Source organism: Phocoena sinus, chromosome 13 (genome assembly GCF_008692025.1).
Source record: "Phocoena sinus isolate mPhoSin1 chromosome 13, mPhoSin1.pri, whole genome shotgun sequence".
In the NCBI taxonomy this organism is placed as follows: Eukaryota; Metazoa; Chordata; class Mammalia; order Artiodactyla; family Phocoenidae; genus Phocoena; species Phocoena sinus.
This window is the reverse complement of record NC_045775.1, coordinates 29,585,608-29,610,073: the sequence shown is the minus strand read 5'-3', so window position 1 is coordinate 29,610,073 and position 24,466 is coordinate 29,585,608. Positions and strand designations below refer to the sequence as shown.

Below are 24,466 nucleotides of genomic sequence, written 5' to 3'. Positions count from 1 at the left end.
TAAACAAATAATTGGTTTCTTTATAATAGTTTTGCTAATTTTTATTATATATTACATTGATTTTCACAGCTGCAGTATAATAGCTACATGCCAAAAGACTTTAAAAATCTAACTCTATGTAGCAATGTATAAGCAGGACTTAGAAGATTTATTGCAGTGCTGTATAGAGAGAGAATGGCTGAAAATTGTGCTGTTAAAATGTTTAGTAGAACAAGCAGATTCTTAAAATGTTATTTTATTTCTTTAATCAAAAATAGTTCAATAGATTCAACTAAGAAAATACAGAAACATAAGGCTCTTAGTAGCTGTTGGTTGTGTTAAGTCTATTTTCTACAGGCATTTTCTTCAAAAAGCTATATATGTTCATTGTCCTTTCTTGTTCTTTGCCCTGTATTGGAGTTTGATTTTTCTTTGCATTACACTCTGGGTCATTTTCCTCCTCCCCATCTCCTTCTCTTTTCTCATGTTTGATCTCTTCACCTTATGATTCCAGAGATATTTCTAAATGTATAAAAATGAGACATAATGGCCCTTGTCAGATTTGCTATTAAATCTAGATTATGTCTCTAAAAGATCAATATTTGAAGAAAACTTTGAATATATAGACAATTATTAGAGGAAATTGATGCAAGGTTGGGACAGTAGAAATAATAATGGGCATTGTTCCCCCTGCCCCACAGAATACCTTCTCAATCTTGTGGCATGCATTTCTGAGTTTGTAGCTTTTGTGATTTTAGCTTTTGTAAGGGAATGATATACTAGAGTTAAAATTTATCATGGTTATATTCTGAAAAACTCTTGCAATGTTTTATGAAGTATTTCTTTCTTTGGTTAGATTAGAATATCTGCTCGCTGCACAGACTGCATCCAAGAAATGTAAGATTTGGTTGTGGTTCTCATAGTACAGTATGTCAGGGACATTTTTCCTCTATCTGTAATTTAAATGCATGTCTTATATTCCAGTGTTTTCAATATATGATTCCATTTGTTTATTTAAAACAAACAAGCCATCATTTAACAAAGTTTAAATCACTACTTTAAAATATATAATGTATATCTTTTTAAAATGACATCTGTGTTTTCTACTGAATTGGATAGGTATTACAGTTATTTAACACAACAAAGATGCATTTTCTGAAGAAAATAATTGGGTTTTCTCATTCAGTGGTAAAAGGATATTGTCTTCTTTACTTAAATTAATCCCATAATATATCCTAATATTTTAATTCAGCATGTTTTTTTCATTAGATTGTTAGGAAAAAAGTATTGCCTGATAGCAGTGAAGATCGAGATACAAAAGAAGCTCTAAAGGAGTTTGACTTTTTGGTTACATCAGAAGAAGGAGACAATGAATCCAGAAGTGCAGGCGATGGAACAGACTGGGGTAAGGAAGCATACTGGATCCAACTAGAGATGTTATGTAGATGAACGAAACTAATATTTTACTAGGAGGGCAACATCTTGAAGAACATTTTAAATCTCTTGTAATGTTGAAATGTTGAACATTCTGTGGACTCTTTTCTATTGTCACCTTTTTTCCAGGGTATGTGTGTGTGTGCTTAAAGAAGGTTGTACAACTAGTTACCTCATCTTTTAACATAAGCAATACAGTATGAAAATAATTTGAATTCATATATAGAATGTTCTCTGTTTTCTACCTAGACAGTAGAACTTGCAAATATAGATTTTGTGGAAATTGAGTATGAGAATGTAGTAGAGGATTTTAGAGATCTCATCTCTGGCGTTTTCTGTGCAAAAAGAAGTATAAGTTAAAAAGTTGTAGTTATTCATTCATTTTAGTCAAGTTTCATCATTTTGTACAAGGCATAGAATTTTTTTGCACAAATGGTTCTAAACAAATTTAATATTTTAAACATCTAGTAAGAGTTCAAACAAGTATTTTAGGGAAAACTTCTACAGCACAGATCATTCTAGGCGTTTGGAAATGAATTGTCCTATCAGTAAGGTAGGATTGTGATAAATTCTTCAAAAGTGATCAGTTCTGTCAGGTGTGTGTATGTGTGTGTGTGTGAGAGAAGGAGAGAGACAGACAGAGAGAAGGCATGTAGATACTGAGAATGAGAAAATTTTCTTCTGAGGTTGAAGAATTCCAGGATTCCCTTGGCTTACAGTCTATGTACTTTAAAGACAGATAAGGTTAGGGAAACAGTAACTATCTTAATTTTTCCTTGAGGCTTTACCTTCAGGGACTCTGATAGCAATAATGCCACTTCTTTTCCTTTTTTTGTGGTAAATATTTGAAGAATTATTTGGGATAATTACTTAGTCATTGAAGAATATAATGGCTATTTAGTGACTGGCTTTTTCTTTTTCCCCAACAGAACAAAGTTTGGAAACCAGGGGAAGTTAAAGTAAAACGAATCTCTCTCCTGTCTTATTCCTTACTGAGCTTATGTATCAAGTTATTTAGATATTTTAGGCAACAATTCTTCCAATATAGTTAGATCCACCGTGCTACACTGAGGTCATTCTCTGAGGAGTCACACATCTGTATAAATGATAGTTGGCCTTTTCTTTGCCAGTCTTATTGCAAGGGTAATTGGGATTCATTTTTCTCCAAAGACAGCTGCATTGTCCCTTCATAACTTCCTTTGCTTTAAGGTGTGAGTCATGGCCCAGAGTATTATGTGATACAGGTCTGTAACCTGCTATGAATTTACTGGTGAAAATGAGTGACTGTTCCCACATCTGAGCTGTCTCACTCTTTAGTAGTGTCTTGGACATTTCTGTTTGTGAGTATGAGTGAATGGAATTTTTCAGTTGACTGAAGGTTTCTTTACCAGAAGTTTGGCCTTGTATGTGTTAAGGATTTTATAATTCAAATTCAAGTCATTTCACTTTTAATCAATTAACAAAACTAGATTGCAAATCCTGTTTAGTTGAATGGGCATTTAAATCACTTTAAGGGCTTCCTTTATCCGTTCCTCATACCCCTAAAAAAAGTTACTGTGCTTATGCTAAGAATCTCCTTAGTTTCTCACAAGCAAATAGATTTTACCACAGTTCTCCTGTGATCTTCCGTTACTGTTGTTATCAGTATGACACCTAGTTAAGAGTATGATATAGCTAAATTTTTACTTTAAAAAACTGAAGACATTCTAGGATGCAAGAGCCAACTCAGTTTAATTTATTATTAAGATGTGATTGATGAAAATTTAAAAATCGTTAGACTTTCTGAAAAACGTAGACTGTTTCTACTGTTGTTAGTAGAATATATTGGTAGTTAGATCTATAAAAATGTTTAGCCTATAAAAACTCAATAAAAATGTTGAGTTTATATTCAGAGACCCAATTATCTGTTTTTTAAACTGTGGATTGAAACTTGATAAAAATAGACAGATTTCTGTTTATTCTGGTTCATTTTGGTTTATTCCAATCACTGAACAAATATTGATCACGTGCCTTCTATGTATCAAGTCTTCTAGGTGAAGATCCCTACCCCTGTGGTCCTACATTCTACTAACAGGATATAGCAGTAAGAGACAAACATGATAAATGACATAGTATGTCAGAATATGATAAATGCTATGGGAAATAGAAAACAGTAGAACAGAGTAAGTGGGATAGAGAGTGCTGGGGTCAGGGTCAGGTGGAGTGGGACAGGTTACAATATGAAATAGATTGGTCATGGTAAGGCCCATTGAGAGGGTAACATTTGAACAAAAGACAACATTGATGAGGGAGTTAGCCACATGGTATCCAGGGAAGGAGTGTTCAAGAAGAAGAAAACCAGAGCAAATGCCCTAAGATAGCCGTAGCCCTGGTATGCTTGAGGACTTCAAAGAAGCTAGAGTGGCTGGAGCAGAGTGATTCTGAGGGGAATGTAGTAAGAAATGATCAAATCAAGTGGAGCTATGTAGACCACTGGTGAGATGGGGAACCATGGGAAGGATTTGAGCTGGAAAGGTGACATGATCCAGCTTTTGTTTTAAAGCATCACTTTGGCTGCTGTGTTGAGAATAGACTACCCAGGGCAATCAGTGTTGGCCATAGACTTGGAGGGGAGAGTGGGAAAACATTTGCAGTAATTCTAGCAAGAGACAGAGGTTAGGGAAGTAGTGGATTTGCTGAGAAGTGGTCAGATTCTGGGTGTGTTTTAAAGGTAGGGAAAACGGTATTTCCTGAAATATTTGATGTGGGGTTTGGAAGAAAGGGAGATTTTTGGTCTGATCACATGGAAGTCTGGAATTGCCTTCAAATAAGATGGGGAACCCTGTAGATGGAACAGATTGGATGGGGAAGATTGAGAGTTTGGTTTTTGTATGTTTGGTTTGAGTTGTGACTTCCTAATAGAAATATAGAGTAAGCAATTGGGTATATGTATGAGTCTTGAATTCAAGTGAGTGTTCTAAGCTAACACTTATATAACATTATATGCATATAGTAAATTATATTATAGTAAGTATAAAATATATAACATATTTACTCTTTAAATTTTCTACTCCTGAAATAGTGAAAATTACTGATTGAATTTCTTTTTTACTAGAAGCTCAGTTTCCTGATTTAAATATTTTAAAATTAACAGGTCACTTAATTGTTTTAAATATTGAATGCTGGGTTGATTAATAAGTTTACAAAGTGCTATTTATAAAGCCTATAAAATAAAAATGATCATTTGCTGATAAACACATGCCAAAAATATACAATTTTTGAAATGAAAAGATCATTGAAGACTATTTTGTACAAATGCGTAATCTTCTTTCATTACATAACTTAATAAGAAATGGGTTTTTTGTGAGTCAATCCTAATGAAATTCAGAAAATGGGATGAAAATGAGGGGTTCTTGAATATGGACTTTTGGGGCTTAATATACTATAAGTAGCTCAAATCTTGCAGAATTTTTTTTTTCTATGTCTATTTCAAGAGAGATTTGATATTATTACCTAGGAAATTGAATTGATTACTTGTTTCTTGGATATTATATTTTATGTGACATGTATCTATCTAATGAATAAGTAATGACCTTAAAATTAGTGCTACTATGAAGAAAATGGTTGTTATGTCCATCCATTGACATAACAGTGAATTTACTATTCACTGTTCAATATTTTATTGAATATTGTTCAATATTTTATTGAAAAAGGCTGTTTCATTTGTTTCACTCTGTTTAGAAAAGGAAGACCAGTGTCTCATGCCCGAAGCTTGGAATGTGGACCAGGGAGTAATTACCAAACTCAAGGAACAATACAAAAAGGAGAGAAAGGGGAAAAAGGGGGTGAAGAGTAAGTGGAAAACATTGTATCTATAAATCGTACCTCTTTCATATCCCCCAATTTTTTTCTCCAATGTTTTCCTAAAACTACTTACTCTTTTTCTTTTCTGCTCCTGACCTCTTTCCTTTTCACTTGTTCTCAGGGGTTGAAATTAAATGGTTAGCTGTTTGATTATGAACTTTAAAAAAAAAGGCTGTGCGTATAATTATGGAATTATAATATATTCCAGTAATAAATCCAGAGTGTCATGAGTATGTGGAACTATGTTTTCACACATATTGATCATTTGATTTTTAAAATTAGATGTGCTTAATTACAGTAATGGTTTTTCACTGTTGACAATTTTAAATCTCGTTGAGTGTGACTGACACTCTGACAAGCCACCAAAATTATTATAATTTTAAGTCTTGGAGACAGAAAGAAAGTTAATTTCTACCCCTGAATATTCTATGTGTTCATAACACACAGTTCATTTGCTCTCATCACTATATTCTATACAGGGCACAGAGTCAGATACACAACTTTTTTTAAGTATTTATTTTTCTAATTTAAATTTTTGGCCAATTTCATTTGTAATATTACCAATTAGGTTTGTTTTTTTTTTTCAACAAAATGAGTGCCACATCAAAAATGGAAGTTAAAATGAAATTTCTAGCCCTATGAATCATATCTATATAACTTATTCAAATTATTAATAAAGTTTAACAATAGATCTAGTTAAGTATTTAAAATAGAAATACAAAAGCTTTCAAACATCCCTGAAAACCATCTTAAACACCTTTTTAGGAGAGCAAGGCTGAACTATCTATCTCCTTGTGTTACCACTGTTATTGACAGTATGGACATGGGTCTCCCTTTTATGGCAATAGGAATTTCATCCTTTGGGATATTAAAGTAGTGTAAAGTAGGATTAAAATCCAACTTGAGTGAAGCATGTGTTTAAAATTGCAAAAGGCTGGAAGGATATGCCTTTTCTTTTTCTCTTTTTATAGTGATGCTAGGGATTATCAAAGACCAGTCATTCTTTTACAATCTAGTAGTTACTGATAAATACTAAATCATTATTTAAAATATCTTAGAATTTACAAGTATTTAGCTTTAATGGATAAAAAGTCAGTGGCCATTATTGACGTTAGTACTGTACCAACCATTATGTAACTGAGAGATAATGACATTTGATGCCTTCTCAATGTAAATTAAATCCAAGTGAGGAAGGTTTAATATTAAAACATAAGAACGTTTTATACTTTTTATTAAAAAATAAATGTAAATTGATACAGCCACTATGGAGAACAGTATGGAGGTTCCTTAAAAAACTAAAAATAGAACTACCATACAACCCAGCAATCCCACTACTGGGCATATACCCTGAGAAAACCATAATTCGAAATGAGTCATGTACCACAATGTTCATTGCAGCTCCATGTACAATAGCCAGGACATGGAAGCAACCTAAGTGTGTCGATGAATGGATAAAGAAGATATGGCACATATATACAATGGACTATTACTCAGCCATAAAAATGAACGAAATTGAGTTATTTGTAGTGAAGTGGGTGGACCTAGAGTCTGTCATACAGAGTGAAGTAAGTCAGAAAGAGAAAAACAAATACCGTATGCTAACACATATTTATGGAATCTAAAAAAAAAAAGGTCATGAAGAACCTAGGGGCAAGACGGGAATAAGATTCAGACCTACTAGAGAATGGACTTGAGGACACGGGGAGGGGGAAGGGTAAGCTAGGACAAAGTGAGAGAGTGGTAGTGCATATATGGACATATATACACTACCAAATGTAAAATAGATAGCTAGTGGGAAGCAGTCACATAGCACAGGGAGATCAGCTCGGTGCTTTGTGACCAGCTAGAAGGGAGGGTGGGAGGGAGGGAGACGCAAGAGGGAAGAGATGTGGGGACATATGTATATGTATAACTGATTCACTTTGTTATAAAGCAGAAACTAACACACCATTGTAAAGCAATTATACTCCAATAAAAATGTTATTAAAAAAGGACAAAATAAGCATTCTCAGAAGAACAAAAAAAAATACTGATAAAAATTTAATCTTAAACAATAGTGAGACATGGTTTGTTATGGCTTTTCAGAGCCATGATAAAAGCAGTTAAACTGAAATTTTAAGGAATATTTGTCATACACAAGAAATAAGGAGAATATTTTAATCGTCAGATTGACTTAAAGTTGATATATTTAAGCCATTATGCTACAATAATGAATGTCTTAAAATGTAAAAGATCTTTGAGTTGGAAAAGTATCCAGGACTTATGTAGGATCCATCTACTATTATATTTATTATTAGGTTCTTGTCAAATATCAAGGCATCACTATAGTTGGAATTTAGCATTTAAGGTCTAAAACTGCACCATTTGACTGGAACAGTATTCCTGCTAATAGAAGCTATTGGGTTTCCTGGACCTGGGGATCTTGATCACTATTCAGGCATATGGCACGTAGCTTTTTAGTATGGTGAAGAAAAATGATTCTTTAGGAGGAGAAATTTTAATGTCTTTCACTGAAGAGAGAGGGACTGTAGACTGATGTTCAGCACATTTTGTTTATCATCATCAGTTCAGGTTATCTTGATAAAATGATAGTCTGGGAACGAGTGAAGACTTAAAATGAAAATAGAACTGAAGGAAAGCTTTGAATTGATATATGGAGCATTAATTTATAAACCACCATGGGTATTTTTAAAATTGAACTGTTACCCATTGGAAGAAGTTGAGTCTTTTTAATATGGTCTAGTAGAAATATTTCCAGTCAAATTGTGTTCTTCAATCATACTGTCTTAGAATATATTTCTAGGTAGTAGTTAAAATTGCTTAAAAATAGTTGTATTCTTTGCTGGTATAGGAAAAAAAACATAATGGACTATGGGTAAGATTTTCCCATTCTTAATTAAACTTACAACAGGAAAAACTACTGAAGATCTGTTTCAGCCTCTATCCTATATAAAACAATCAAAACAGGGATGTGGGAGAATGCAGCATCAAAGTACAGGTAAGTAATTGGCAGGGTGTGATACTTCACCTCAGATACCATAGCTTCAGGACGTAAGGCAATGAATGCAACTTAATATAAACGAACAAAAAAGAATGTGATTGTTTAATTCAACGTACTCAGTAGCTTCACAGTCTGTGGCATCTGTCTGCGTTTAGAGCGGTATACAAGGATTATAGAATATTATTTTTAATGGTCCAAATTGCACAAGAGCATTTTTCATGCAAGTAGTGATGTTATTCCATTAGCTTAATCTAAAAAATATATGTAAAACACAATTTTTTTCAAGAAATAATAAACTTTTAAAATAATTTGAAAACTTAGAAAATAATTACTTTTTAATATAATATAGTAGGGTAGTTTTAAAGGTGAATGTTGGCAGATATAAGGTTTATGACTCCATTTTGATGCAGTTGGATAATTCTATTTCCTCTTTTTTGTTCTCTCCCTCCCTTTTTGGGGGCTAGGGCCCAATAGGTCAAAACTGCAAGATATGCTTGCTAATTTGAGAGATGTTGATGAACTTCCCTCATTGCAGCCATCTGTGGGTTCACCTTCCAGACCCAGCAGCTCCAGGCTTCCTGAACATGAAATAAATAGGGCAGATGAAGGCAAGTATTTTAGACACTAGAGCACAAAAAGCACTTGGATGTACTTATATAAATTATTAGAAAGGGCTCTCTAAGAGAAGAATTTTATTCTACAAATGTTTGAACTACGTAGTACTCCCCATATGTAGGCTTTCTTACATTCAAGGGGGTTTGATTCCAACTGTCATCTCTAAGATTTGAAAAAGATGTATAAACTTAAAAATCAACTCTAAATTATAGTTTAGAATATCCCCTAGTGCCACAGAAGCCATGTATTTGGTGTGTACACAGGTAGTTCTAATTATACCATTCCAACAATGAGAAAATTACTTAAAATTATTATTACTATAAATAGTAAATGTTTACTTTGAGACTCACATAAATATTTTTAAATATTTAAGCAATTTATCATTTACAAATGAAAAAGGGAAAAAAGACACCTGAAGGTCTAGTCACATTTTCTACTTTCTGTTTTTTCTTGTTCTCTTTCAGTCCTTGTCTATGTGCATATACTTTTTGCAGAGTTATAGTCACCATGTAGAATAATTCAATTTTATTTATTTGTATGAAATCATAAAAATAATCTTCATAATTGTAATTTTAAGATTATTCTATTTTAGACTTTATTCTTAACCATTCCCCCCTTTTAAAATAATTATATATGTGTGTGTGTGTGTGTGTGTGTATATATATATATATATATATATATATATATATAATTTTATTTATGTATTTATTTTTGGCTGCATTGGGTCTTCGTTGCTGTGCACAGGCTTTCTCTAGTTCTGGCAAGCAGGGGCTACTCTTCACTGTGGTGTGCAGGCTTCTCATTGCGGTGGCTTCTCTTGTTGTGGAGCACGGGCTCCAGGCACACGGGCTCAGCAGTTGCAGCACGTGGGCTCAGCATTTGTGGCTCACGGGCTCCAGAGCGCAGGCTCGGTAGTTGTGGCGCACGGGCTTAATTGCTCCACGGCATGTGGGATCCTCCCGGACCAGGGCTCAAACCCATGTCCCATGCATTAGCAAGTGGATTCTTAACCACTGCGCCACCAGGGAAGTCCGCCCCTTTTGGATATTTAGGTTGTTCCCAGTTTTTTACAGTACAGTCTTATGGTATATAAATACAGTTTTCTGTCTTTTAAGTTCTGATGTATCTATTTATAAATGTATATGTGTAAATTGATTTTAAAATATATATATTTACATTAGCTGAAAGTCCAGAATGACATAAAAGTAATCTTAATGAATATACTTCAAATTTTATTTTTTAAAATTTCCTTGAATTTAAGTATTGTAATTATTTGCAGTGGATATGCCTCTTCACATTATTATTTAATGAACAAAACAACCTGGGAAAAAGCCACAGAAAAATCGTACGTTTTATTCTTTCTTGGCTTTAAATTCAGCTATGTTTTAGAGAGACATAAACTGACGGGACCTTGATGAATAGAGTTTCATGTTCCGAATACTTTTTCAGTGAACTGTTTGACCATACATGGTTAGTTATTTGTTAGAGTTAATTACAGTATACTGGGAATTCATTTTCCATACGTTAAATAATGAAAAACCACGTTACGCCTTTATATTCTAGGTGAACAATTTATTTGATGTAGACATGTGTCTTTTGAATTAAGATGTGAAGTCATAGGCCTCAATAGGTATGTTTGCTGTTCACTAGGATATTCATTCAGTTGACACTTATAGATGTGAGAATTTTAATCAATTTCATTTATTCTAAGGTCAGGTCTAGATAAGAAGAAAAGTTAGTTTTTCTCTTATTCTAATAACTCCAAAAGAGTTTTATCAGAGATTTCATTTTGCAGAATTCTAATAATAGAGGCAGAATACGTACTAAATGACACATGTACAAAAAAGGATGATATAAAGCAAAGAAAGTGCCCTTGATAGGAAAAAAAAATGTTAAGAATCTTAGAACTGAAGCATTGAATATCTAACTTATGATCTGTAAGATTGGTCCTAAGTCTTCCCCCTCAGTGCAGGATTTTCAGAAATAGAAAAGGCACTTAAGAAATATGTTGTAGCTTTCATTGCCTGTGACTGATGCTTCTTGGTCTCCAGTCCAGTTTCAGAAAAAGTTTCCGTAGCTTGTGTGTGCTGTATAAGTTTATTACTTTATTTTTATCATAATGATTCAGAAGGCAGTGCCACACTTAAGAGGCATAGTTAAATTATTTTGTAAAAGCTGATTAGAGCCAGTAATGTTTAGTTACCAGATAGAAATGTGACCTATAGTTGAAAGTTCTAAGGTCTCTTAGAGATCAATCAATGACAGTTATGCCCATTGGTGCTCTCTTTCTTTGGGCCTCAGGTCTGCTGGCTTAGCCACTGGTGTGTGTAGAAGCAGTTGTTGCCTTCCTTTGTTTTCAGGTTTTACTTGGCCATTCCTAGAACATTAGTTAAATTAGCCCACACAATGTGTATGGCCAAATCCCACAAATCTTAGTTTCTTTTTTGGGGGGAAGAGCCATTTTTATTTCGCACCTGAACAAAGTTATCTGGCAATATTAGACATGAAAGCAAAACAAACAAAAAATCACCTGGCTGAAGACCTAGCCTCATAGTCTCACATGAATCATTTGGTTGAAATTTTGGCATAAAAAGTGCTGTTCTAAATTAAATAATTCCCACTTTTTATTAGTAAATGTTTAGAGTTGTTTGAACCTGTCATAGGATATATGGTATGTTTGGGTAAAACCCATTTTTATTATTGCAGCTTTATCGCATGGTGATTTGAAAATGTCTTATTAATTTACACTCTACTTTGTTCTTATAAGGATTTTGAGTAGAGTTCCTGCCACTACTATTTATAAAAGCACATAACTGTTTTTTCATTTCTTCAACAAATATTTATGGTTGAATCTAAAATTATATGATTGAATGTAAAACTGAAAAACACCTTGTAAATCTGTTTTCTGCATATACTGATTAATAAAATTGTTTCTTTCAAAAAAAAGTTAATTTACTTCTTTAGCAGCCAGTTTAAACTACTAAATTCATCTAATCAACTCATAAATGTTTGTCATCAGTAGAGTAACCACCTGTAGAAAACTATTTAGAGAGCTACCTCTGATGGCTTGTCAGAGTAATTTGCATTTATAAAAAGTGTTCAAATGGACACTTTTTTTTTTTTTTTTTTTTGCGGTATGTGGGCCTCTCACTGTTGTGACCTCTCCCTTTGCGGAGCACAGGCTCCGGACGCGCAGGCTCAGTGGCCATGGCTCACGGGCCCAGCCGCTCTGCGGCATGTGGGATCTTCCGGGACCGGGGCACGAACCCGTGTCCCCTGCATCGGTAGGCGGACTCTCAACCACTGCGCCACCAGGGAAGCCCTCAAATGGACACTTTTAAAAAACTTGTTTGAAATAAATCTTTTTAAATGAAATATAACATACCTACAGTAAACTGCTGAAGTCCTGAGGGTGCAGCTCAGTGAATGCTCTCAAAGGGAAATCAACCATGTCACCACTGCCTAGGTAACGAAGCAGAACATTACCCAGACCTAGAAGTCCTGATGGTGCTTCCTTCAAACACTACCTCTTCCCTCTTCTCCAGAGGTAATCCTGAGTTCTAACAACACATACTAGTTTTGCCTTACATAGGCACATTTTACAATTACGACCATTTTCATTTGAAATTTTCCATATTACTTCAGGTTATAGAATTAACCAGTTTTACTTTGAATGCAGCCAGCAGTATTCAGAATCACTTGTTGTACATGTTTTTATAATTGATAGAAATCAATTGGATAATTAGCATGAAATATCAAATTAGGAAAACCTACTTTCTTTTATACATTTATACATTTTTCTCTATAGTGAAAAAGAAAGGACAATGGATTTGTTTCATGTTGTACTTTTCTTAGATGATGACAAAGTTAAGCAATTCTTCAGGATTTTCTGCTCACTGAATTTTATTGTGTTTAAAAGCATTTAAAAATAATCAAATGTAGACATGCCCTTATGAGACTAATTGTTGACTATTTACATGGCTTTTTTAATGTTTCTTTTGTCTTCCCCCTTCAGTGGAAGCATTGACGTTTCCTCCTTCTTCTGGGAAGTCATTCATCATGGGAGCAGATGAAGCCCTTGAAAGTGAACTGGGACTTGGAGAATTGGCAGGCCTTACAGTGGCCAATGAAGCAGACTCATTAACTTATGATGTGAGTAGTAGTTTTAGTTTTGTTGTTTTTATTTATTTTTTAAAAATAAAAAGTTAATTTTATAGAAAAAGTGATGATGGTAAGACTTCTTCACAAGTGTAGAATTTGGTTCAGTTTTAATCACAAACTTTGAAAATATGAATATATTATAAAAATAATAATACTTTTCACATCATGCAGTGACTAAAATTATGGGCTTTACCTAAATTCATAAATTAGTATAGCTTATTCATTGGTTTTAGATAAGGGAAAGAATTCCCTTTTCTATCACCAAATTTGGATTTTGTTTTATGTTTTAGGGCACCAGTGATTAGTTGAAATTCATGCCTGCCTAAAGGCAACATTTGTCTTGCTTCTTTAATACATCATCAGTGTCCTGCTGAGAAGTAGTTTCAGCTGTTAGGCAAGGGTGTGTACAGGATGCTTTCCAGATGTTAAGGCTGACCAGTCAGTGATTTGGACCAAAATTGGAATCTTTACACCTTTATGCATGCACGCATTTACTTAATCTCAAATACCGTTGTTTTATAATTGTTCATCATAATCAATTATCAGAAAAACAGTTGCTTATTTCATAAAGTAGTCACAGCCTATCTTAACTCTTCATTAAAATCCTCTCACTTTGATATTCATTATCTTTGTTGGGGAATACAATGTAGCTCCTGCCACATGGAGGATGTAGGATGGATCCCTAAGTGAACCTTGGAAGTACTCAGAAGAGGAACCCTCGCCACTCACTCCTTCCTGCAAATCAAATACTCTCTCCCTCTATGCTAAGTCCTTTAGTAAGTCTTTTGGATTTTACCTCCAAAAACAACTGAAATCCATAGAGTACGTCTTTTTACCTCCCCTCCTAGTCCGTTTTTTCTTCAACTGGAGCTACTACAATAACCTAATCTAAACGGCCCCTTGCACTCCATTCTTCACATAGGTGATACAGATTTTGAAAAAAAAATTTCTGTTTTCAGTGTTTTTATATCGTTATATCTTACATGTCTTTTAAAAGCACCATTTAGTTGGCTTTTATTTTTTGACCTTTTTAAATTAGAAAACATTTAGTCCATTTCTTTTTAAAATAGTTAAGGATATAATCCTTAATTTGGATTTAATCCTGCCATCTATTTGTGCCACCTGTGCTGTTTGTTTTTCTCCTACTTTTGCCTGAGTTGGGGTTGATTATTTTTTATTATTCACCCCTCCCCATTATTTGGAGTTTATGCACTCTTTCATTACTTTTTAAATTAGAGATTACCACACAATCCTTATCAAAATTTTACATGCAAAGATCTTTAGAACACTTTACTTAAAAAACTCTCACCCAGTGTATATGTCAGTCTTGTTATATATTTTATTTCTGTATACATTTATGTCCTACAAGCTTCTGTTTTGTACACTCAATAGTCAGTTAGAATTACCCATTTAAATTATCTATTTTGCTTTTTTCCATTCTCCCATGTATATCTGACTGTCCATCTGGGATCACTTTTCTTTTACTCTAAGAACACAATATTTCTCTTTAGTGAAGATCTACTGGTGCCCAGTTCTCTTAGTTTCTGATTTTCTTAAATTGTCTTTGTCTTTTTTTGCCTGAGTAGGTTAACTATCATCTCTGATTTTGAATTTCACTTGACAAAAATTTTTTTAGTGCTTTAAATATATTGTTTCATTATATTTTGTTGTTGTTTTCTGCTAAAGTCAACTGTCATTTCTATTTTTGGTTATTCAATGGTAATCTGATTTTTTTCCGTGACTGGTATTTCTCTATGCCTTGATTGTCAGCTAAGGTTTAATTTTCTTTTTATTTAACCTCCTTGAAATTCTTAGAGCTTCTTGGCTTAATATGTTTCCATCAGTTTTGTAAAGTTCTCAGCCATTTCTCTTCAGATACTGCTTTTACACCTCCCTCTCTCCCACTCTCCCTCCTTCCCTCCCTCCCTCTCTCTCTCCCTTCCTCCCTCCCTCCCTCCTTCCCTCCCTCCTTCCCTCCCTCCTTCCCTCTCTCCCTCTCTCCCTCCTCGCCCTCTCTCCCTCCTCCCCCTCCTCCCCTCCTTCTAGAACTCTAGTTATATTGTTAGATCCCCTTTTTATATTCTCTCTCTCCGATCCCCTTCTGTATTTTCCATCTTTTGTTTTTCTGTACTTCAGTCTAGATTTTTTAAATGACTCATCTTCTGGTTGGCTAATTCTCTCTTCAGTTATGTGTAATCTGCAATTGAACTCATCTATTGAAGTCTTATACTTTTTGCTTCTAGAACTACTTTTTTAAAATGGTTTACAGACTTCTTCCAAAATTTTCAATCTTGTCTTTTATCTTCTTGAACATAGTAAGCATGATTATTTTAAAGTTTGAATCAGAGACTCAGTAGTTCTGTTACTATTATGTGTTGTTTCTGCTTGTTTTCATTTATGCTGTGTTATCTCATATGGGTACAGTTATTTTTTAGTATGCCCAAATAACTGTATTTGAAAAATTGTCTGTAGAAATAACTTCAGGCCTAAGTTTATCTTCCCCCAGAGAGTATATTTTAATTTTCTTCTCTCAGATGTCTGCAGCCACTAGAAATCTGGATCACCTGACTTCATTTTCAATTTTTGAGATGATCTAAAGCTGATCTATGGCCTTTGTAAGGGCTGGTGTTCTTCCAGTTCACTCTTATGTGTAAGATACAGGCCCTTGAAATTAAAACCTAAAGCAAGGTGGTCTGCTAAGCCCTACTGTCTTGGCAGGCCCTTGACACCAGTTTATATCCCCCTGCGTTGCAAAGCTGTCAGAAGCACCGCTCAGCCTCTCAGCCACCTCCTCTGGAATCAGTAAACACCCTCTGGGGAAAACAGCTCCAGAGATCAGGCTCACTTCCTGAGGCCTCTGTCTTCGCCTGGATCCTGGGTTTTTTCCCCACTATTTTGTTGGATCTGCATTTTTTACTTTTAGCTCTGCTTTTCTACCTGTCCTCAGTACACAGTTGGTCCTAATGATCTAGTCCATCGTGGCCAGAAGCAGAACTTCCCATTAGATGCTTTTGTTCCCTCTGCACTAATTCCACAAAGAATTTGTCTAATACATGATAGAACTCAGTCCTCTCTCTAGAGAAAGCTCATTCTTTTTTCAGAGCTCTTAATTGTTAGAAAACTTAGTGTTTGTTTCTAAAAGTAGTTCCTAGTTTTACTAAGCATATTAGCCGTCTATTGCTATGTAACAACTTGCACCATGCTTAACAGCTTAAAACAATAAACATTCATATCTCATAGTTTCTGTGGGTCAGCAGTCTGGGGGCAGCTTAGATGTGTAGTTCTGGTTGTTCATGTAGCTGTAGTCAAGACGTGGGCAAGGGCTGCAGTCTTACACACACCTGACTTGGGAAAAATCTACTTCCAAGCTCACTCACGTAGTTGTTAGAAGGCCTTGGTTTCTTGCTGGCTATTGGCTGGAGACTAGTTACTCACCACGTGAGCCTCTCTGTGGGCTCCTCAGCAGAGCAGCTGACTTCTCCCAGTGTGAGCGCACCTGAAAAGGTAGAGAGCAGGAACACTCAAGATGGAAGGTTTTATAACCTAATTTTGGAAGTAATTTGTTCCAGCTTCTACTGTATGCTGTCATACAGAGCAGCCCTATAATGTGGAAGGCGACTACCCAAAGGTAAAAATAAGTGGGCTGATCGGGAACTATGTTAGTGGCTGCCTACCACATTAAGATGCTCGGAAGGAATCTAAATGCTCTTACATGTGAAAACCTTTTAGCTCTTTAATAAGAGTGGGCAGGAGTCAGTTCAGTTGCCCTTGCCTTCTTCACCTCCCCCCACAACCCCGCTTGCCCCAAAGATAACCAGCCCCACTTAGAGTAGTTCCTTGCATAGTGTGTTTTGTCTTCACTTATTGCCCCAGTTGTGACATGTCCTGTCCAGATTTTTCTGCAGATTTCTAAACTTCTGGGCTCTGAAGTATAGTTTATATTAATACATAGCCTCTGAAGCCAGACTGATTGATTTTGAATCCCGACTCCTCCATTTACTAGATGGCAAGTCACTTAACTTCTCTTTCCCTAACATGCCTAGTCTGTAAAGTGGGGATAATGTTAATTCCTACTTCATAGAGCTGTGAGGATTAACTGAGTTAATGCATGTTAAGCCTTTTGGAATAATGTGCAAAATAATGAACAAGGCTCAAAATAGCAGCTATTGTTAGTATCATTGACGGTTTTTGTCACTGTAAGTATGGTTAACATTTCTCCAGTGTGTTACCAATACTTGCCCCACTGTTGCTTAAACCTAGCATGATTGTTAGCCTTGGAGTGTGAAGAGTTCATACATGGTGCTTGTGTAAAGTCAAATACTAACCTCTTTGGCTTTCTATTACTTGGAATGAAAAAACAGTGCATTTTTTTCAGTTGTTGAGATGCAGATTCTGTGGAGAAAAGGAACATAATATATTTATTTTACCAATGCAATCTTTTTTTGTAATATCTGATTGTCTCTTCCAGTTTTAACATTTTATGTTTCTGGTTTATAAACTTTGTTACCAATTTGAAGAAAATTTAGCTCTTGTCAGAAAGCATTGAAAATTTCAAAAGTATCATATTCTGTAATGTTAACAGGTTTAAAGATAACTTAGTTTTTCAACTCTTACCCAAAATTAGTTTCTATTCTATAATTTAGGTTGAAATTTCTTGTCTTTTTAAAAAATCATCTTAGTGAAGATCTATTTTATGTTATTCAGTTATTTGATCCTCTTTCTGTACTGAATTATGTTGCCTGTTTTCTTATTACAGCGTTCATATTTCTTCAGAGAAAACCATTGTTAACATATTGCTAATTTTGCCTATTGATTTGGTTATTTATGTTTAAAAATTATATTGTTTTGAAAGTTGCAAAATGTGATGGTTTGATGACAAATCAGTAAGAATTAATGTTGAAATATAGTTTTTTTCCTATCCTGAACTAAATGTATTGGTATTTTTCTTTTGTTTCTTTAATAGATAGCAAACAATAAAGATGCGTTGAGGAAGACATGGAACCCTAAGTTTACATTAAGAAGTCACTTTGATGGCATTAGAGCCCTTGCTTTCCACCCCATTGAGCCTGTTTTGATAACAGCATCAGAGGATCACACGTTAAAAATGTGGAATTTGCAGAAAACAGCCCCAGCCAAAAAGTGAGAATATTCTCCTTTAACTGTATTTAAATATTTTAATTAATAGTTTTTCAGAAGAGAAATGCTTACTTTATTATTTGCTGTTAAGTTCCCCAAATATCTCTTCTAATTCTTTCTTCTTTACCATGTCACATAATTTAGGGTGTTTTTCCCTTCATACTCACAAGCTAATTTAGGTTGGAAAACTGACCCTTAGGGAGAAACGGTATTATCTGATGGTTTGTGAATGCCGATTGTAATCTTTATACAGTGTTTTAAATAACTATCACATTTGGGGAGCTCTTTATCTGCACTGAAGGTTTCTGCTGGTATTGTAAACAGGTATGTGCATGTTTAAAATCATCAAACCCTCACCCCAAGCTTGTCCTGTTGTTTACTAGGTTTGGACTTCTGGAGTGGGAGGGAGGGAAGGCTGATGGGGGATGGGGGGACAGGGAGAAGTGAGAGACCTCTCTTTGGTCTTTTCTTTTGACCTTGACCAAAATGTCTAGACTGAAAGACACTGTTGTTGCTCTCACTTAACCGCTAATACTTGCTTTGGCCTCTTGGTTCCTCTCTAAGCATGGACAGACATGAGTTGGTATAAATCCCTTTTATCAGTCACCACGCTAGTCCTGATCCCACTTGGTGGGGTCCTTATTGGAACTCCTCTCTTTTCTTCCTTGGGTCACGTGGTCCAGAACCCAGCATCTGCCAGCAAGGGCCCCTCTACAGTGTTGGACACCTCTTTTATTAAAGAGTAGAAATGAACATCAAATGGAGGAGATTATGGAAGTTTTACTACTGGTAGAGAATATCTATTGCCCAATTTAAAAGAGATCAGGGCTTCCCTGGTGGCGCAGTGGTTGAGAGTCCACCTGCTGATGCAGGGGACACCGGTTCGTGCCCCAGTCTGGGAAGATCCCACATGCCGCAGAGCGGCTGGGCCCGTGAGCCATGGCCGCTGAGCCTGCGTGTCCGGAGCCTGTGCTCCGCAACGGGAGAGGCCACAACAGTGAGAGGCCCGCGTAAGGCAAAATAAATAAATAAATAAATAAAAAGAGATCAATGACATTCCTGTTGTGAGTCATACATAAACTAGATAAAATACTTGATTCATCAGATAGCTCAACCAGATCTTGCTTAAAGCCAAGTGAATCCTCATGTAGATTAGGTGTCTTCAGCAGAGAAGAAGTATTTCTTGGTTATAAATTGTGCCTTTTGTCTTTCAAGTTCTTTAGTCACAGTGGACATCATACTGGACCAGAGAATGTGAATGTCTCATCATATATTCTTGACTAAAATTTAGAAAAATATTGAAATAATTTTTTTGCTGGTGATAGCTTAGTATCAACATCTTCACATTGCAAGTAACAGTAGCCTGTTTACCTTTGAACTTAAAACTTTGGTAGTGAGGAGAGATATCATATGCCTTTAAAAAAAACTACAATGCAATCCGATTTTAAATCGAGTTTCCATTATCAGTCATGGCCAGTATTAGGCCCTGTAGAGTACCCATATACTCAGTGTTCTGAGTAATGAATAATCTGATGATTTGGACAGTTTCTGCGGGTATTAAGGACAGGAATGTTAACCTTTATGCAAATGCAAGGAAATTAAAGTACTTTTGATTGAAATTCTACTATGTGTATGGTTCTGTCCTAGGCTCTTTTACCATGTAGAATCTCATTTATTCCTGTGAATATTTGGTGTTATCCCTATTTTTCTGTTTTATTTTAAACATAGAAGAATCTGGAGTTCCAAAAGATTAAATAATTTGCCTAAAGTTAGCCAGTTAATGACAGAATTGGAAATTGAATCCAGAAGTTTATCTCTTCAAAGCCCATGTTTTTTCCCGAGTGAGGCTCTCTCTTCCTTTAGTCAAATAGATTAGGACAATGCTAAAAGCGCTGTAACAATGTATTGTTACTAAACAAGAATTTTGTTTCTTGAAGTCACAAATATATGTGATCCGTGTTAAGTAAGCTTTCTTGTGTACTGGGGTTGAGAATGGTATATTATCATAGTGTTGGTATTTCTAGGGGCAATTTTATGACATACATTGTCATACTGTTTACTACTGAAAACTTAGAGTGGTAAAAGTCCTCCTCTCTCTGATTTAGGAGCACTTCTCTTGATGTGGAGCCTATCTATACATTCAGAGCTCATAAGTAAGTATGTGCTTTTTCTTTGTGTTAAATCAACGTCATTGTAAATCAGCCTAATTAGCATATTTTCTTTTCTTTCACATATGTATTTGTGTTATGTATTTTTTTGTATTTAGTAGTGTTTTTTGTAAATGTAAAAGAAACTGGCAGATAATCTAATGCTAGAGACAAGTTTATCACTACCAAATTGGGGTCCTTGCTGAAATTAGATTTTATTTGCATGATGTGTAGATGATGTATATATCTCTCTTAAAATGAAGTTGAGGCAATTAAGTTTAACCATGAGAAATCCTGATCTTTCTTCCTTAAAAATATCTGAGACTTTTTTATTGTGATCACATGTTGCACACTTTTCCTGTTTCCATTTAAGTTTAAGGAATGTACCTGTTCACTTGATTTAGCACAGAGGTTGGCATACTTTTTATAAATAGAGGGCCAATTAGTAAATGTTTTTAAGCTTTGCTGGCTGCATATTTAATGTTGTACATTCTTGAATTTAGTTTGGTTTTGTATTACAACCCTTTAAAAAATGTAAAAACCATAAATGCTTGAGGACTGTACGAAAGCAGTCCTCTGGTTGGTTTTGGTCCATAGGCCATAGTTTACCAACCACTGGTTTAGCAGAGGAAGAAAAATGAATAATGCTTTGATAGTTTTTTATTTGTTATCCAAAGCAGAAAAAGAGAAAGCCTTTTGAATAAGTAAGCATTCTTGTTTTTAAGAAGTCCTATTATCAGATAGATTTTTGAGAATAGAAATTGATTTTCCTTCCCAGAGGTCCAGTGCTTTGTGTGGTGATGAGCAGCAATGGTGAGCAGTGCTATAGTGGCGGGACTGATGGACTGATCCAGGGCTGGAACACCACCAACCCCAACATCGATCCCTATGACTCTTACGGTATGTGATTCCCCAAAGATATGAAAGAATATTTTCTTTTTATGCATTTTACATAGCATATATAAGGATAAAATAAGATGTTTTTGAAAATAAATTGGTAAAAGGGAACCATGTATTTATTTTGTTAAAAAGGACTCCTGTATTTGGGAATCAATTTGCTATACATAATGCTAAAAGAAAAGACAAAATAACGTATTTTTCCCAAGAAAACAGTTCCCACCCCCAGAAGTCTTACTGATTGGAAATGCTGGCTTGATTGACAATTGTTTTCTTCATTGTAGGCATCTGTACAGTACTTGATACATTATTACTAATCTGTAATCATATTTTGTCACTATTCTTGACAAATAACTTTGAAGGAAAATGAATGATGGCCTCATCTTCTTGATCAATTATTGGAGGGTATAGAGGCTAATGATTTTTAAAGTGTATGGCACCGAAATATTTAAAAGGCTTTAAAAAATGAAGACGTGCCCTTTAGATTTGGGAACAGCACCATGAAACAAAAAACTATATTATTATAATCTGTCACTAGATATTATCATAAATTCCCTTGCAAAAACTGTTTAGGAACTATTTTGGTTTCCTCTTAAAATTCTCCTTAAATTCTAGAATGGTATGTAGTGTCAAATATGTCATAAAACCATATTTTATTTTTGTTATCATTTAATTAATTTTACTAATATACCTAAGTAAAGATAAGAAATTCAGTAACTAAAAGTTTCTTCTCACACTTATTTAATAAGCATTTAACATATATTTTGTGAAGGTTAACACCCCCTCTCCCTCCACAATTCTCTTACAGATTTATCTGTTTCATGCTTTTCCTTACTTACTTTATCCCTGTACCAGATATCGGTTGACCTCATTCTGTCCCAAGCCAGCCCTTCCCCTTTGCTCTTGACCTCATTCTCTTGTTTCCTTTGAGACTTCACTCTAATATCATTCTTCTTCTCTGTTTCTGGCTGACTCTTTCTCTTTTGCTCTCTCTTGCCCTCATCTGAAGCTTTACCCTCTTTGTTCTCTTTCCATCCCCTCAGCATGTAAGTAAATTCAAGTGTCTCCCATCCTGGGCAAGGAGAAGCCTTTTCTGACTCCATTTCCCTCTCTGGCTTTTGTTTAGTCTCTCTTTCCTTCACTTCTTTCATTCCTGTGTCTCTTTGGTGATATCGTCTAGGAATCACAATTACTAGTTACTAATTCCATGTCCTTTCCCTGTGCATGATCCCTCTGCATTCTATCTTCTGGCTGTTCCACTTAAATATAACAAGATCTCAGTATCTACCTAATTTGGCTGATCCAAGGGGTATTTTACAGTCCTTATTTTACTGGATATACTGGCTATCTGAAACTGTGGACCACTCCGTCCTTTTTGAAATCTGTTCAGTATTGGCTTTTTTGACACTTAACTCTATGACAGTTTCTATTCCCTGTCCATCATAAACTCCTTTTATTTTTCTCACCTTAAATATTAACATTTATCAAGGCCAGACCCTAACTCATTCTTTGCATTGCACACATCTTCTTTGGTAGATTGAATCCACTTTGTGGTTTTATATGCTATTGACTCATAAATCTCTTCTTTAGGCTTCAGACTACCTACAGAACATCTCAAAGTGGCTGTCTCATTGTACATAAATCCCTACAAGCACTGTTTCTTCTTCCATATATATGTATTTTTGGGGAGGGCAGGGGTGGCATCGTGTGGCTTGTGGGATCTTAGTTCCCCGACCAGGGATCGAAGTGAGAATGCCAAGTCCTAACCACTGGACTGCCAGGGAATTCCCTTTCCATGTATTCTTATCAGTTGGTGGCACTACCAGAATTATCCAAACTAGAAAACTAAGAGTTATCATTGATTCCTTGTACCGTTTTACTATCTATACCTTATTAATTACCTCCCCCTGAATATTTCTTGAATTTACTCCTGCTCTGCCCCTTTTATCACTGTCCTCGTCTGGGTCTTCACCTTCACTCTCCCAGTCTTCTGAAACAGTCCCCTTGCCTTCATCTTGATTCTTTCCAATCTGTCTTCTACACTATAATCAAAGTTACCTTATTAAATACTTACTTCACCCTGCTTCTCCTGGGAAACCCTTCAGTGGTTCCCTATTGCTTTTAGGATAATTTCTTTAATACATCATAGAAATCCCACCATAAACTAGCCACTCTCATCTCTTCCGCTTCTTGCCTCAAATTTCACAGTCCAGTAATACTGACTTTCTTATAAATTTCCCCACATAGCATGCTATTTTTCCTTCTGTGATTTTGTAGGAGCTGCCTCCTTTGCCAGGAATGCCTTCCCTCTGTCCTTTGACTGGCCAACATCTGTACTCTAGGTGTCATTCTCTCCAAGAAGCTTTCATTCATCCCAGTCACTCTCCATGGTAACTGGTATCTGTCACTATTATTGTACTTACCACATTGTCTTTTGAAGACAAGGATGGTACTGTGTCTTAATCATCTGCATGGCCCCTGCATCTAGCATAGTGCCTAATACATAGTTTATCTTCAATAAATATTTTATGGTATGACTAAGAGAGGATATAGGTCAGATAACACCATTGACATTTTAAATCTAACATCTGTGAGCCATCTTGAAAGTACCACTTCATAGACTCATTGTGAGGGTTAACAAGTAAACTTTCCAAGTTGGCTTTTATCAGGTTTGCTAAGCAAACCCCCTCCCCTGCCTTCTCCTTGCCCCTCCCCCACACGCACATCATTCATGTGTCACATCTTGCTGTTTGAGCATTTGGGGATTCCTGTAGGTCTCAGTTCATGTCCATTAATGATGACAGAGGCCTGTTGCTCCCAAGAATGACTGCCATTCATAGTACAAATAGACTAAAGAGTGTATCCAAAGTGCTGAAGGACATCAGAGGAGGGAAAGGGTGGGTCTCCGTTCACTTCCTCGGGGGATGTGAGTTGTGGTTTCTCTGAAAGTAGATTAAATTCAAATGGTTTATGTTAACATGCTTTTTAAAAAAATCAAGACAAATGGAAAGAAAAAAGGGAGGGAGAAGGAAATATGTAATTTTTTCAAGGAGAAATATATGTACTTTAAAATTTTAATTTAGACATTTCAAACCCTACATTTGCACGTTTCCAAGCCTGTTTTTGCCATATTTCAGAAGAAAAATAGAAACTAGGAGGTGTATTTTATACTTTTTGTTTTGTATATTTTACTTTCCTTTGGAATCTAATTACCTTTATGATTTGTGCTTTTTTCCTTGCATTCTTGCTGTTC

The 24,466-nt window shown here is 35.3% G+C and overlaps 1 protein-coding gene across 2 annotated transcripts in view; it reads left to right on the top strand.

Moving 5' to 3' along the window:
- STRN (striatin) overlaps positions 1–24,466 on the top strand; it is a 119,836-nt gene that overhangs the window by 69,332 nt on the left and 26,038 nt on the right. Inside the window, exons 7-13 of one of the 2 annotated variants that reach the window (XM_032652587.1) lie at positions 1,249–1,384; positions 5,134–5,244; positions 8,722–8,865; positions 12,888–13,024; positions 17,997–18,172; positions 20,275–20,322; positions 21,095–21,216. In XM_032652587.1, the coding sequence (XP_032508478.1) occupies positions 1,249–1,384; positions 5,134–5,244; positions 8,722–8,865; positions 12,888–13,024; positions 17,997–18,172; positions 20,275–20,322; positions 21,095–21,216 (874 nt within the window). The remainder of the gene's footprint in view (positions 1–1,248; positions 1,385–5,133; positions 5,245–8,721; positions 8,866–12,887; positions 13,025–17,996; positions 18,173–20,274; positions 20,323–21,094; positions 21,217–24,466) is intronic. The other variant, XM_032652588.1, reaches the window with a different exon arrangement.